The following is a 15,091-nucleotide window of genomic DNA, read 5'->3' on the forward strand; positions in this document are numbered from 1 at the left end:
TGTCCTCTGTCTCCTCATCTCTGATACACCAGACTGGACTGTCCTCTACCACCCTCTCCGTATCATACTGGGCTGTCCTCTGTCTCCCCTCACCTCTGATACTCCATACTGGGCTGTCCTCTGTCTCCCCTCCTCTGATACTCCATACTGGGCTGTCCTCTGTCTCCCTCATCTCTGATACTCCATACTGGGCTGTCCTCTGTCTCCTCATCTCTGATACACCAGGCTGGACTGTCCCTGTCTCCTCATCTCTGATACTCCATGGGCTGTCCCTCTGTCACTCCCTCATCTCTGATACACCAGGCTGGACTGTCCCCTGTCTCCCCCTCATCTCTGATACACCAGGCTGGGCTGTCCTCTGTCTCCCCTCATCTCTGATACTCCATACTGGGCTGTCCTCTGTCTCCCCTCATCTCTGATACACCATACTGGGCTGTCCTCTGCCACCCTCACCTCTTCTCCTTCAAGAGGACCCCTGCTCCCTGCCTCCCACTCCACCCCCCCTAGAGTACCGGTGCTCCCTGCCTCCCCCTCCCGCAACCCCCCTAGGTACCCGGTGCACCCTGCCTCCCCTCCCCACTACTCCCCTAGGTACCGGTGCACCCTGCCTCCCCTCCCCCCACGACCCCCTAGAGACCGGTGCACCCTGTCTCCCCTCCCCACTACTCCCCTAGAGTACCGGTGCACCCTGCCTCCCCTCCCCACTCCTCCCCTAGGTGCCGGTGCACCCTGCCTCCCCTCCCCACTACTCCCTAGAGCACCGGTGCACCCTGCCTCCTCCCCACTACTCCCCTAGAGTACCGGTGCACCCTGCCTCCCCTCCCCACTTCCCTAGAGTACCGTGCACCCCTGCCTCCCTCCCCCACTACTCCCCCTAGGTACCGGTGCACCCTGCCTCCCCCCCCACTACTCCCCCTAGGTACCGGTGCACCCTGCCCTCCCCTCCCCACTACTCCCCTAGAGTGCCGGTGCACCCTGCCTCCCCTCCCCTTCTCCCCCTCCATTGCACTTCCCCTCCCCCTTCTCCCCTAGAGTCGGTGCACCCCTGCCTCCCCTCCCCACTACCCCCTAGAGTACCGGTGCACCCTGCCTCCCCTCCCCCCACTACTCCCCTAGTGCCGGTCCATGCCTCCCCTCCCCGCTCTCCCCTAGGTGCCGGTGCACCCTGCCTCCCCTCCCCACTACTCCCCCTAGAGTACCGGTGCACCCTGCCTCCCCTCACTCCCCTCTGTATCTGTGTCATCTTGGTGCGCTGTTCGTGTGTCTTGTTGTGTTTATTTATTAAATGTATTCCCTTCCAGAACTTTCTTCCTGACTCTCAGTGTACATCGTTACACCTTTACTTTTCCCTGAAGCATTACAGAAATAAAAACAAACCACTGAAGAAAAGACAATCTTTGAGTGTTTTGAGTGAGTTTTGAGTACAGACACTGATGAATGTTAATTAGACGATGATCCAGGATAAAACACGTCACAACTGACAGGATAAATAACACGGATAAAATTCAACCATCAAAACTGAGAACAACTTTAAAATAAAGGGGAAGTTTATTCATTGTATTATTATTGACCCATTGCAGATTATCCTACATGTCAATCAAACTGTGCTGTGAGAATCATATTGCCTTCTAGACTCTCAGGCTGTGTTCCAAATGGTTCCCTATTCCATATGGGCCCTGGTCAAAAGTAGTGCACTACATAGGGTTAAAGGGTACCATGTGGGACACAAGCCAGACACACAGGACTCAGGACATCACATGACATACATACACACAGGCAACAACATCTTTTATCAACAATACTGCATCATGAGGACAGTTACCACATGATGACATGACATCATTAGAGCATCACTGTCAAAGTGAAAGGGACAGACTGATAAAAACACCACTTAGAAAATCACTAGACAGTAACATCTGACAGTAGTGTTTAATGTCCAGCAGCAATACTAGTAGTATCCCATCCTATTATTCTCAATGATGCATTTTATAATCATTTCATTCAAGTCATTTGAATTAGAAAGAACAGATTATGTCATGAAAAATATAATAATTGAATGCATGAATTTAGCTGAAAACTATAAAGCATCATAAAAGTCTTTGGAGTCAAACAGTAAAACTCAGATGAAAGACACCGTGGAGATCCTGATATCAACACATTGTAACGTTGTTCCTTCTAACAGAATGGCTGTTCCACCTAGTAGTCCATCACATTGTAACGTTGTTCCTTCTAACAGAATGGCTGTTCCACCTAGTAGTCCATCACATTGTAACGTTGTCTCAACAGAAATGGTTGTTCTAACAGAATGTAACGTTGTTCCCACCTAGTAGTCCATCACATTGTAACGTTGTTCCTTCTAACAGAATGGTTGTTCCACCTGTTCCATCACATTGTTCCTTCTAACAGAATGGTTGTTCCAGTTCCTTCTAACAGAATGGTTGTTGCACCTAGTAGTCCATCACATTGTAACGTTGTTCCTTCTAACAGAATGGCTGTTCCACCTAGTAGTCCATCACATTGTAACGTTGTTCCTTCTAACAGAATGGTTGTTCCACCTAGTAGTCCATCACATTGTAACGTTGTTCCTTCTAACAGAATGGTTGTTCCACCTAGTAGTCCATCACATTGTAACGTTGTTCCTTCTAACAGAAGAATGTAACGTTGTTCCACCTAGTAGTCCATCACATTGTAACGTTGTTCCTTCTAACAGAATGGTTGTTCCACCTAGTAGTCCATCACATTGTAACGTTGTTCCTTCTAACAGAATGGTTGTTCCACCTAGTAGTCCATCACATTGTAACGTTGTTCCTTCTAACAGAATGGTTGTTCCACCTAGTAGTCCATCACATTGTAACGTTGTTCCTTCTAACAGAATGGTTGTTCCACCTAGTAGTCCATCACATTGTAACGTTGTTCCTTCTAACAGAATGGTTCCACCTAGTAGTTCCACGTTGTTCCTTCTAACAGAATGGTTGTTCCACCTAGTAGTCCATCACATTGTAACGTTGTTCCTTCTAACAGAATGGCTGTTCCACCTAGTAGTCCATCACATTGTAACGTTGTTCCTTCTAACAGAATGGTTGTTCCACCTAGTAGTCCATCACATTGTAACGTTGTTCCTTCTAACAGAATGGTTGTTCCACCTAGTAGTCCATCACATTGTAACGTTGTTCCTTCTAACAGAATGGTTGTTCCACCTAGTAGTCCATCACATTGTAACGTTGTTCCTTCTAACAGAATGGTTGTTCCACCTAGTAGTCCATCACATTGTAACGTTGTTCCTTCTAACAGAATGGTTGTTCCACCTAGTAGTCCATCACATTGTAACGTTGTTCCTTCTAACAGAATGGTTGTTCCACCTAGTAGTCCATCACACACGTTGTTCCTTCAGTAGTCCATCACATTGTAACGTTGTTCCTTCTAACAGAATGGCTGTTCCACCTAGTAGTCCATCACATTGTAACGTTGTTCCTTCTAACAGAATGGCTGTTCCACCTAGTAGTCCAACACAGAAGTAGGTGGTCAGTAATGGTTCTTGTGTTGTAGTAAGCCAACCTGGTCAACTGGTTCAGTAAGTCTTAGATTGCATATATGATATGTGACTAGAAGGTTTTTCCTGAAACAGTCCATCCATTTCCATCAGTGAAAACCCAGCCACATTTAATAGTAGATACTTGATGTGTTTGTGGTGCGTAGACCAAAGACTGATGAGTTATGAACAGAACAATGTGGAAGTTGAGTCCATTGTGTTCATCCATCCTTCAGCAGCCAGCCAGCCTCCAGTTGATTCATCACCATCCTGCAATGTCATATTCCAACCAGCAGGGGTCACTGATTCTACTATCTGAATTGTATCACTGTTCAAAGATGCCTCTGCCTTATCCAAGGTTCATCCTCCATTTCATGGCTTTAGGTAAACAGACAACACATGCATGAATCCAGGGTATTATCTTATCAAAACCATTTATAAAACACATCATCCACAGACTGATAGTCTTCCATGGTCTTATTGCAAAGTCAAGTCCTTTGGAATAATATTGGAGATACTGGATCTTTCCACAGTCAAAAAAAAAAAGCAGGTTTCCTTTTGCATAGAAACACTATAATGTTCTCTTATCAGACACTGAAGAAGAAACCAAAAAGCCCTTTCATGGTTTTAGAATGGTTGTGCAAAAGAAGCACAACTTTGGTGGTTGAAAGTCATCAAACATCTGAAGTCAACATCTCTCTGTGATTGTAAAGTCAACAATCATGGAGTCAGTCAACAGCTTATTCCTCTCAGTCCATCAGCCCAAATGATCAATATCATAATTTTAGCCATATAGTCATATTGATTGATAAAGATAACGCAAGCAGTAGCAGGCATGCTAAGATCAGGCATTCTGGAATATTCTAGAGATTTCCAGAGGGGTTAGGCTAGGTAGCTGTCTGTCTGTCATCGGAAGACCAGCGTGGAGGCCTTGAGACAGGTGAAGGAGGCAGTGAGACAGGTGAGGAAGAGAGAGACAGACAGGTAGATCTGCGAGGCATCTCCACACTCCTTGGCGTTTCCTGAAATCCATAGTTAACACACAGTTAGCCAGTGGTATAATGATCACTACTTAATAAGGCCATTAAGTTCACATTTTTGATCTTAGAATAACAAAAACTCAGTTTGAAATGAAATGAGCTTTGAGAAAAGTACAACACATGTTCTCTTCTGATGGCAATCCATCCACTTGAAGTGAGGTTATTGGGAGTCAGTGGACCAATACGGGTGCTGACCTGAGGGTGATAGGCGTGGCAGGACTCGGGTCTCCTACGGACCTTCTGAGATTTCATCCTGTCACACTTTACTGAGGCGTTATGTACACAGAGGTCAAGGGCACCAACACACGTAACAACAAGGAGTATCTATGTTACAATACCAACACACTAAACAACAACAAGGAGTATCTATGTTAACCAACAACAAGGATCTATGTTACAATACCAACACACTAAACAACAACAAGGAGTATCTATGTTACAATACCAACACACTAAACAACAACAACAACGAGTATCTATGATACAATACCAACACACTAAACAACAACAAGGAGTATCTATGTTACAATACCAACACACTAAACAACAACAAGGAGTATCTATGTTACAATACCAACACACTAAACAACAACAAGGAGTATCTATGTTACAATACCAACACACTAAACAACAACAAGGAGTATCTATGTTACAATACCAACACACTAAACAACAACAAGGAGTATCTATGTTACAATACCAACACACTAAACAACAACAAGGAGTATCTATGATACAATACCAACACACGTAACAACAAGGAGTATCTATGTTACAATACAATACACTAAACAACTAAACAACAACAAGGAGTATCTATGTTACAATACCAACACACTAAACAACAACAAGGAGTATCTATGTTACAATACCAACACACTAAACAACAACAAGGAGTATCTATGTTACAATACCAACACACTAAACAACAACAAGGAGTATCTATGTTACAATACCAACACACTAAACAACAACAAGGAGTATCTATGTTACAATACCAACACACTAAACAACAACAAGGAGTATCTATGTTACAATACCAACACACTAAACAACAACAAGGAGTATCTATGTTACAATACCAACAACTAACCAACACACTAAACAACAACAAGGAGTATCTATGTTACAATACCAACACACTAAACAACAACAAGGAGTATCTATGTTACAATACCAACACACTAAACAACAACAAGGAGTATCTATGTTACAATACCAACACACTACACTACCAACACACTAAACAACAAGGAGTATCTATGATACAATACCAACACACGTAACAACAAGGAGTATCTATGTTACAATACCAACACACGTAACAACAACAACAAGAAGTATCTATGTTACAATACCAACACACTAAACAACAACAACAAGGAGTATCTATGTTACAATACCAACACACGTAACAACAAGGAGTATCTGTTACAATGCCAACACACTAAACAACAACAAGGAGTATCTATGATACAATACCAACACACGTAACAACAAGGAGTATCTATGTTACAATACCAACACACGTAACAACAAGGAGTATCTATGTTACAATACCAACACACTAAACAACAACAACAACGAGTATCTATGATACAATACCAACACACTAAACAACAACAAGGAGTATCTATGTTACAATACCAACACACTAACCAACAACAAGGAGTATCTATGTTACAATACCAACACACGTAACAACATCTATGTTACAATACCAACACACTAAACAACAAGGAGTATCTATGTTACAATACCAACACACTAAACAACACAAGGAGTATCTATGTTACAATACCAACACACTAACCAACAACAAGGAGTATCTATGTTACAATACCAACACACGTAACAACAAGGAGTATCTATGTTACAATACCAACACACTAAACAACAACAAGGAGTATCTATGTTACAATACCAACACACTAAACAACAACAAGGAGTATCTATGTTACAATACCAACACACTAAACAACAACAAGGAGTATCTATGTTACAATACCAACACACGTAACAACAAGGAGTATCTATGTTACAATACCAACACACTAAACAACAACAAGGAGTATCTATGTTACAATACCAACACACTAAACAACAACAAGGAGTATCTATGTTACAATACCAACACACTAAACAACAACAAGGAGTATCTATGTTACAATACCAACACACGTAACAACAAGGAGTATCTGTTACAATGCCAACACACTAACAACAACAACAAGGAGTATCTATATACAATACCAACACACGTAACAACAAGGAGTATCTATGTTAACAACAATATCTGTTACAACACACTAAACAACAACAAGGAGTATCTATGTTACAATACCAACACACGTAACAACAAGGAGTATCTGTTACAATGCCAACACACTAAACAACAACAAGGAGTATCTATGTTACAATACCAACACACGTAACAACATGGAGTATCTATGTTACAATACCAACACACTAAACAACAACAAGGAGTATCTATGATACAATACCAACACACGTAACAACAAGGAGTATCGATGTTACAATACCAACACACTAAACAACAACAACAAGGAGTATCTATGATACAATACCAACACACTAAACAACAACAAGGAGTACCTATGTTACAATACCAACACATGTAACAACAAGGATTATCTATGTTACAATACCAACACACTAAACAACAACAAGGAGTATCTATGTTACAATACCAACACACTAAACAACAACAACAAGGAGTATCTATGATACAATACCAACACACTAAACAACAACAAGGAGTATCTATGTTACAATACCAACACATGTAACAACAAGGAGTATCTATGTTACAATACCAACACACTAAACAACAACAAGGAGTATATTTGTTACAATACCAACACACTAAACAACAACAAGGAGTATCTATGTTACAATACCAACACACGTAACAACAAGGAGTATCTATGTTACAATACCAACACACTAAACAACAACAACAACGAGTATCTATGATACAATACCAACACACTAAACAACAACAAGGAGTATCTATGTTACAATACCAACACACTAAACAACAACAACAACGAGTATCTATGATACAATACCAACACACTAAACAACAACAAGGAGTATCTATGATACAATACCAACACACTAAACAACAACAAGGAGTATCTATGTTACAATACCAACACACTAAACAACAACAAGGAGGATCTATGTTACAATACCAACACACTAAACAACAACAAGGAGTATCTATGCTACAATACCAACACACTAAACAACAACAACAAGGAGGATCTATGTTACAATACCAACACACTAAACAACAACAAGGAGTATCTATGTTACAATACCAACACACTAACCAACAACAAGGAGTATCTATGATACAATACCAACACACTAAACAACAACAAGGAGTATCTATGATACAATACCAACACACAACAACAACAACAAGGAATATCTATGTTACAATACCAACACACAAGGAGTATCTATGTTACAATACCAACACACTAAACAACAACAAGGAGTATCTATGATACAATACCAACACACTAAACAACAACAAGGAGTATCTATGCTACAATACCAACACACTAAACAACAACAAGGAGTATCTATGCTACAATACCAACACACTAAACAACAACAAGGAGTATGTATGATGCAATACCAACACACTAAACAACAACAAGGAGTATCTATGCTACAATACCAACACACTAAACAACAACAACAAGGAGTATCTATGATACAATACCAACACACTAAACAACAACAAGGAGTATCTATGATACAATACCAACACACTAAACAACAACAAGGAGTATCTATGATACAATACCAACACACTAAACAACAACAACAACAACAAGGAATATCTGTCCTCGCTCTCCTGTCCTCTCTCTCCTGTCCTCTCTCTCTCTCTCTTCTTCTCTCCCTCTCCCTCCCTCCCTCCCCCCAACACCTGCTATTTCGACCTCTGAATGCTCGGCTATGACCCTGCAGGTCATCTATGAGGAGAGTTTAGGAAGATACTGCTCCCCACAGCGTAAAACAGCAATTCATAACTGGTTGAAATGAATGATGTCTGAAATAAATATAATAAGAGAAGTGATTTGTCTGATACATGACTAAGGAACTGCTTATTCATAGATATGAAATCCCATTTCCACAACACCATTATAATTATATCAATCACTGTCTGTGTCAGAGAGAGTGAACCAGTAAGACAGCTCTTCATGTTAAAGGATATATTTCACTTCCTTGGGTTCCATGGTGATAGCAGGGTACTGACGGGAACAGTCACAGTCTGCCTGTACCACCAACATCAGCAGGTTACTGTCAGGGACAGCCTGGGTTACAAACATCCTGGAACACACACACACACAACAGTTAACACACAGACACAGAGATAGAGGGGTAGAGAGAGAGCGAGAGAGAGAGGGGTACAGAGAGAGAGGGGTAGAGAGAGAGCGAGAGAGAGGGGTAGAGAGAGAGGTAGAGCGACAGAGAGAGAAGGCAATGGAATGGTTAGAATACCACTTGTATGAAACAATCAGGTAATCAAAGGTAAAAGCACACTGCCATCATGAAGAAAGATCTTCACCTTAAACCTTCAAATGAAATGTCTTCTTTACTATGTGACCAGCTCTCAGATATCTCTACACGAATACATTAGGACTAGAGTAGTGAAAAGAGAGACAGACAGACAGACAGACAGACAGACAGACAGACAGACAGACAGACAGACAGACAGAGACAGACAGAGACAGACAGACAGACAGACAGACAGACAGACAGACAGACAGACAGACAGACAGACAGACAGACAGACAGACAGACAGACAGACAGACAGACAGACAGACAGACAGACAGACAGACAGACAGACAGACAGACAGATCAAAATGCATTTGATGGACAGACAGTAGACCAGACAGACTTTTGTCAGACAGACAGACAGACAGACAGACAGGACAGACAGATTCTAATCCTTTTGTCCTCTTAAAGGGACAGTAAATCCAAAAGTAATCAGATTACATGACTGAGTTTGTGTAATCCAGAAATGTCATTATTGATTATAATTTTGGACAGGTAACTAGTAACTGTAACACACACTATATTACAAACAAACACGATGAAACACTGACACCTAGTGTTCATTAAACAGCTTTAGTGGTATGAACGGATGCACACTTCCACCATTCTATTGTCTGGTCCGGACTTTAATCTATGGATTAATCTTAGATCCTAAATGAATGTGTAATCTCTAGATAAAGATAGAGTTTGAGTACGATAGTATATACAGTGTATGTTCATTTTGATTCACACACATCTCAATACAATGTCATTCCATGATGTGGAGAGTGTTTTTATTTTTTTACAACTGACTCGGAATCCCCCTTCCCCTTTCATTAGACACTCATTATTTTTGTTATATCCCATTTCCACCAGATGGGGGCGCTGGAACACCTCAAACCGCTGTTCCCCATTTAGATGAAATTGAGATGACCTTTGCTGAACCCCTCAACAGAAACATTCCCTCAGAGCCCTCATTATCCCTACACATCCCTCCCATCCCTCCCTCCCTACCACATCCCTCCCTCCCTCCCTCCCTCCCTCCCTCCCTACTATCCCTCCCTCCCTCCTTCCCCCTCCCTCCTCCCTCCCTCCCTCCTCCTCTTCAGACTAGTGGCTGCCTGTCAGAAGAGACAGGAGTCATGGTTATGGATGGTTATGGATGGGATGACAGATACATGGAGGTAGAGAGATACGCAGAGACAGAAGATAATCTCAGAAAAAGCATAATCAGGAAGTGACTTACTCTCAGAGAGATTTCAGAGGACTGAGACTGTGTGACTCAAGCTGTGGGATTTATATAAAGAAGCTATAAGCTGTCACTTCTGGAATTTGTATGATTGTTTTGTTTATATAAAATATATTTTCGTGCTTTTGTCATTTATATAAATGATGTTGTTAACTTTTTTTTAAATGACAGAAAAAGTGGGTGTGTGTGTGTGCATGGCCGTGTGTGTGTAATCTTACTTCTGACAGCGTCCACACTTAATGAGGCTGTTGGTCTCCTTGATGGAGGGCTCGTAGACAAAGCTGGGGTACTCTGTGTCACACGGCTGCAGGATGTCTCCCTTCTTCTTCTGGGCCGACGCTGGGGACAGAGACAACCAATCACCATCACTCATACTAACGTGAGTGATGGAGAGCCAATCACCATCACTCACACTAACGTGAGTGATGGAGAGCCAATCACCATCACTCACACTAACGTGAGTGATGGAGAGCCAATCACCATCACTCACACTAACGTGAGTGATGGAGAGCCAATCACCATCACTCACACTAACGTGAGTGATGGAGAGCCAATCACCATCACTCACACTAACGTACACACCTCCAGTCCTAATCCCTTACATTGTATGACGGACATCATTATGTAATTTTTTTACATGTATTTATTTAACTAGACAAGTCAGTTAAGAACAAATTATTATTTACAACGACGGCCTACCCCGGGCCAAACCTGGACGACGCTGGGCCAATTGTGCACCAACCCTATGAGAATCACGGCCGGATGTGATACAGCCTGGATTCGAACCAGGGACTACAGTGACACTTTTTGTACTGGGATGCAGTGTCTTAGACCACTGAGCCACTGGAGCTCAACATGACTCGCATGCAACCCTTAACCCCTTCTCCGAACTCCATCCAGCCCATACACCTTGTTGGTTCGTTCACAATGACAAACACTGAAGGACTAGGAGCTAAGGGAAAGGACTAGGAGCTAAGGGAAAGGACTAGGAGCTAAGGGAAAGGACTAGGAGCTAAGGGAAAGGACTAGGAGCTAAGGGAAAGGACTAGGAGCTAAGGGAAAGGACTAGGAGCTAAGGGAAAGGACTAGGAGCTAAGGGAAAGGACTAGGAGCTAAGGGAAAGGACTAGGAGCTAAGGGAAAGGACTAGGAGCTAAGGGAAAGGACTAGGAGCTAAGGGAAAGGACTAGGAGCTAAGGGAAAGGACTAGGAGCTAAGGGAAAGGACTAGGAGCTAAGGGAAAGGACTAGGAGCTAAGGGAAAGGACTAGGAGCTAAGGGAAAGGACTAGGAGCTAAGGGAAAGGACTAGGAGCTAGGGGAAAGGACTAGGAGCTAAGGGAAAGGACTAGGAGCTAAGGGAAAGGACTAGGAGCTAAGGGAAAGGACTAGGAGCTAAGGGAAAGGACTAGGAGCTAAGGGAAAGGACTAGGAGCTAAGGGAAAGGACTAGGAGCTAAGGGAAAGGACTAGGAGCTAGGGAAAGGACTAGGAGCTAAGGGAAAGGACTAGAGCTTGGACCAGAAAGGACCATGCAGAGCTAAGGCAGGCCAATGGGACTGGAACAGGGTTTATAACAGATAGAGCTAGGGGAAAGCTGTCATTACAGCATATCAGCTCATGGAGATCGACACTCTTAATGACTGTGGAAAGGATACACTCAAGATGTCAGCTCTTGAATTATTTACTAGGAGCATTACTGTGAATTTATCTGACCCTGATCAAGGGAAAGGACTATATAGATGACATAGATAAGTACATCCTCTGATCGTCTTTGCCACCAGAACACAGCACAAATACACGCATGCAGCACGCATATTTACAGGCAGCACGTGAACACACACACACACACACAAACAGGGTTTACACACAGATACACACACACACACACACACACACACACATTACACACATACGCACAGCACACACACACACACACACACACACATGACACAAGCACCCAAGGATGAATCTGTACCTTTGAAGCCAGGCTTGGCTGGGTGGGAGGAATGAGGTGGTGAGAATGATTGACAGGTGATGATGAGGATGATGATGATGGTGAACGAGACATGGGTGGGTGTGGTTAGACAGGAGACAACATGAGACACAGATTGGGACATTAGCCAAACAGTGCAACACAACACACAGAAGCTGAATGAGATGAATAGGAATGAATGCTCTTTACTGGAACGTTACCTTCAGCAAAGCGGTCTGAGTGCCAGAGACCACAGATGTTGAACTCCAGTAAAACCTACAGAGAGGAAAGGAGAAAGAAAGAAGATGAGTGAAAGAGAACGAGAGAGAGGGAGAGAAGGAGGGAGAGAGGGAGGGAGGAGAATGAGAGAGGAGAGAGGGAGAGAGGGAGAGAAGGAGTGATGGAGAGATGAGGAGGAGGGAGAGAGGGAGATGATGAGAGAGAAAAGGAGAAGGAGAAGGAGTGGAGAGAGGAGAGAGAAGAGGAGAGAAGGAGTGGGGAGAGGAGAGAGGGAGAAGGAGGAGAGAGGGAGAGAGGGAAGAGAAGGAGGAGAGAGGGAGGGAGGAAGAGGAAGGAGTGATGGAGGGAGAGGGAGGAGAAGGGAGAAGGATGGAGAGAGGGAGAGAAGGAGTGATGAGGGAGAAGGGGGAGAGAGGAGTGATGGAGAGAGAGGGAGAGAAAAAGGAGTGATGGAGAGAGGAAGAGAAGGAGTGATGGAGAGGAGAGAAGGGATGGGGAGAGGAAGGAGGGAGGGAGGAGAGAAGGAGTGGAGAGAGGGGAGAGGGAGAGAAGGAGTGGAGAGAGGGAGAGAGGAGAGAGAAGGAGTGGAGAGAGGGAGAGAGGGAGAGAAGGAAGTGATGGAGAGAGGGGAAGGAGAAGGGGAGAGGGGAAAAGGAGGGAGGAGGGAGGAGGGGTGATGGAGAGAGGGAGAGAAGGAGTGGAGAGAGGGAGGGAGAGGAAGAGAAGGAGTGATGGGGAGAGGGAGAGAAGGAGTGATGGGAGAGAGGGGAAGAGAAGATGGGAGAAGGAGGGAGAGAAGAAGGATGGGGAGGGAGAGGAGGAGAGAAGGAGTGATGGAGAGAGGGAGAGAAGGAGTGGAGAGAGGGAGAAGGAGGATGGAGAGAGGGAAAGGAGTGGAGAGAGGGAGAGAGGAGAGAGGAGAAGGAGGAGAGAGGGAGAGGAGGAAGAGAAGGAGTGATGGGGAGAGGGAGAGAAGGGAGGATGATGGGGAGAGGGAGAGAAGGGGAGGATGGAGGAGAGGAGGGAGAGAAAAAGGATGGGAGAGAGGGAGGGAGAAGGAGTGATGGGGAGAGGGAGAGAAGGAGGATGGAGAGAGGGAGAGAGGGAGAGAAGGAGTGATGGGGAGAGGGAGAGAAGGAGTGGAGAGAGGGGAGAGGGAGAGAAGGAGTGATGGAGAGAGGAAGAGAAGGGAGTGATGGAGGGAGATGAGAGGGAGAAGGAGTGATGAGAGGGAGAGAGGGAGAGAAGGAGTGATGGGGAGAGGGAGAGAGGGAGAAGGAGTGGATGAGAGGGAGAGAGTGGAGAGAGAAGGAGTGATGGAGAGAGTGGGGAGAGAAGGAGTGATGAGAGAGAGGAGAGAAGGAGTGGAGATGGGGAGAGGGAGAGAAGGAGTGGAGAGAGGAGAAGGATGGGAGGAAGAGAAGGAGGATGAGGGAGAAGGAGGGAGAGAAGGAGTGATGGGAAGGAGGGAGAGAAGGAGGATGGGAGAGAGGGAGAGAAGGAGTGATGGGGGGAGGGAGAGAAGGATGAGAGGGGAGAGGGAGAGAAGGAGTGATGAGGGGAGAGGGAGAGAGGAGGAGGATGGAGAGAGGGAGAGAAGGAGTGATGGAGAGAGGAGAGGGAGAAGGAGTGATGGGGAGAAGGAGAGAAGGAGAAGGATGAGAGGGGGAGAGAGAGGGGAGAAGGAGGAGGATGATGGGGAGAGGGAGAGAAGGAGAGAGAGAGAGATGGAGAGAGGAAGAGAAGGAGTGATGGAGAGAGGGAGAGAAGGAGTGATGGAGGGGAGGAGGGAGAGAAGGGAGTGAGTGGAGAGAGGGAGAGAAGGAGTGGAGAGAGGGAGAGAGGAGAGAAGGAGTGATGGGGAGAGGAAGAGAGGGAGAAGGATGGAGAGAGGGAGAGAAGGAGGGATGGAGGAGGAAGAGAAGGAGTGATGAGAGAGGAAGAGAAGGAGGATGGGAGAGAGGGAGAGAGGAGAGATGGAGGGAGAGAGGAGAGAAGGAGTGATGAGAGAGGAAGAGAAGGGAAAGGATGGAGAGAGGAGGAGAGAGAAGGAGTGATGGAGAGAGGGAGAGAAGGAGGATGGAGGGAGAGAGGATGAGAGAAGGAGTGATGAGAGAGGAAGAGAGAAGGAGTGATGGGAGAGAGGAAGAGAAGGAGTGATGGAGAGAGGGAGAGAAGGAGTGATGGAGAGGAGAGAAGAGAAATGATGGAGAGAGGGAGAGAAGTGATGAGAGAGGAGAGAAGGAGTCTAGAGATGAGAGAGGGAGAGAAGAAATGATGGGAGAGGGAGAGAAGGAGGATGGAGAGAGGAAGAGAAGGAGTGATGGAGAGAGGGAGAGAAGGAGTGATGTGAGAGGGAGAGAAGATGATGAGACCCAGAATGATGGGGAGAGGAAGAGAAGGAGATGGGGAGAGGGAGAGAAGGATGATGGAGAGAGGGAGAGAAGGAGTGATGGAGAGAGGAAGAGAAGGAGTGATGAGA

The 15,091-nt window shown here is 44.6% G+C and overlaps 2 protein-coding genes across 2 annotated transcripts; both read right to left on the reverse strand.

Moving 5' to 3' along the window:
• Positions 1-1,526: 1,526 nt before the first annotated feature.
• LOC127923067 (uncharacterized) lies at positions 1,527-4,821 on the reverse strand. Its single transcript, XM_052506997.1, has 7 exons — positions 4,755-4,821; positions 3,442-3,555; positions 2,982-3,251; positions 2,671-2,886; positions 2,448-2,609; positions 2,324-2,377; positions 1,527-2,250 (listed from the first exon to the last, which is right to left on the reverse strand). The coding sequence occupies exons 1-7, from the start codon at positions 4,819-4,821 to the stop codon at positions 2,120-2,122; spliced, it is 1,014 nt and encodes a 337-aa protein (XP_052362957.1). The 3' UTR covers positions 1,527-2,119.
• Positions 4,822-8,813: 3,992 nt separating this feature from the next.
• Positions 8,814-12,514, reverse strand: LOC127923066 (voltage-dependent calcium channel subunit alpha-2/delta-4-like). The gene is made up of 3 exons (XM_052506996.1): positions 12,373-12,514; positions 10,617-10,737; positions 8,814-8,940 (listed from the first exon to the last, which is right to left on the reverse strand). The coding sequence occupies exons 1-3, from the start codon at positions 12,512-12,514 to the stop codon at positions 8,814-8,816; spliced, it is 390 nt and encodes a 129-aa protein (XP_052362956.1).
• Positions 12,515-15,091: the final 2,577 nt, after the last annotated feature.

The sequence above is a fragment of the Oncorhynchus keta genome, unplaced genomic scaffold (genome assembly GCF_023373465.1).
Source record: "Oncorhynchus keta strain PuntledgeMale-10-30-2019 unplaced genomic scaffold, Oket_V2 Un_contig_28136_pilon_pilon, whole genome shotgun sequence".
Taxonomy (NCBI): Eukaryota; Metazoa; Chordata; class Actinopteri; order Salmoniformes; family Salmonidae; genus Oncorhynchus; species Oncorhynchus keta.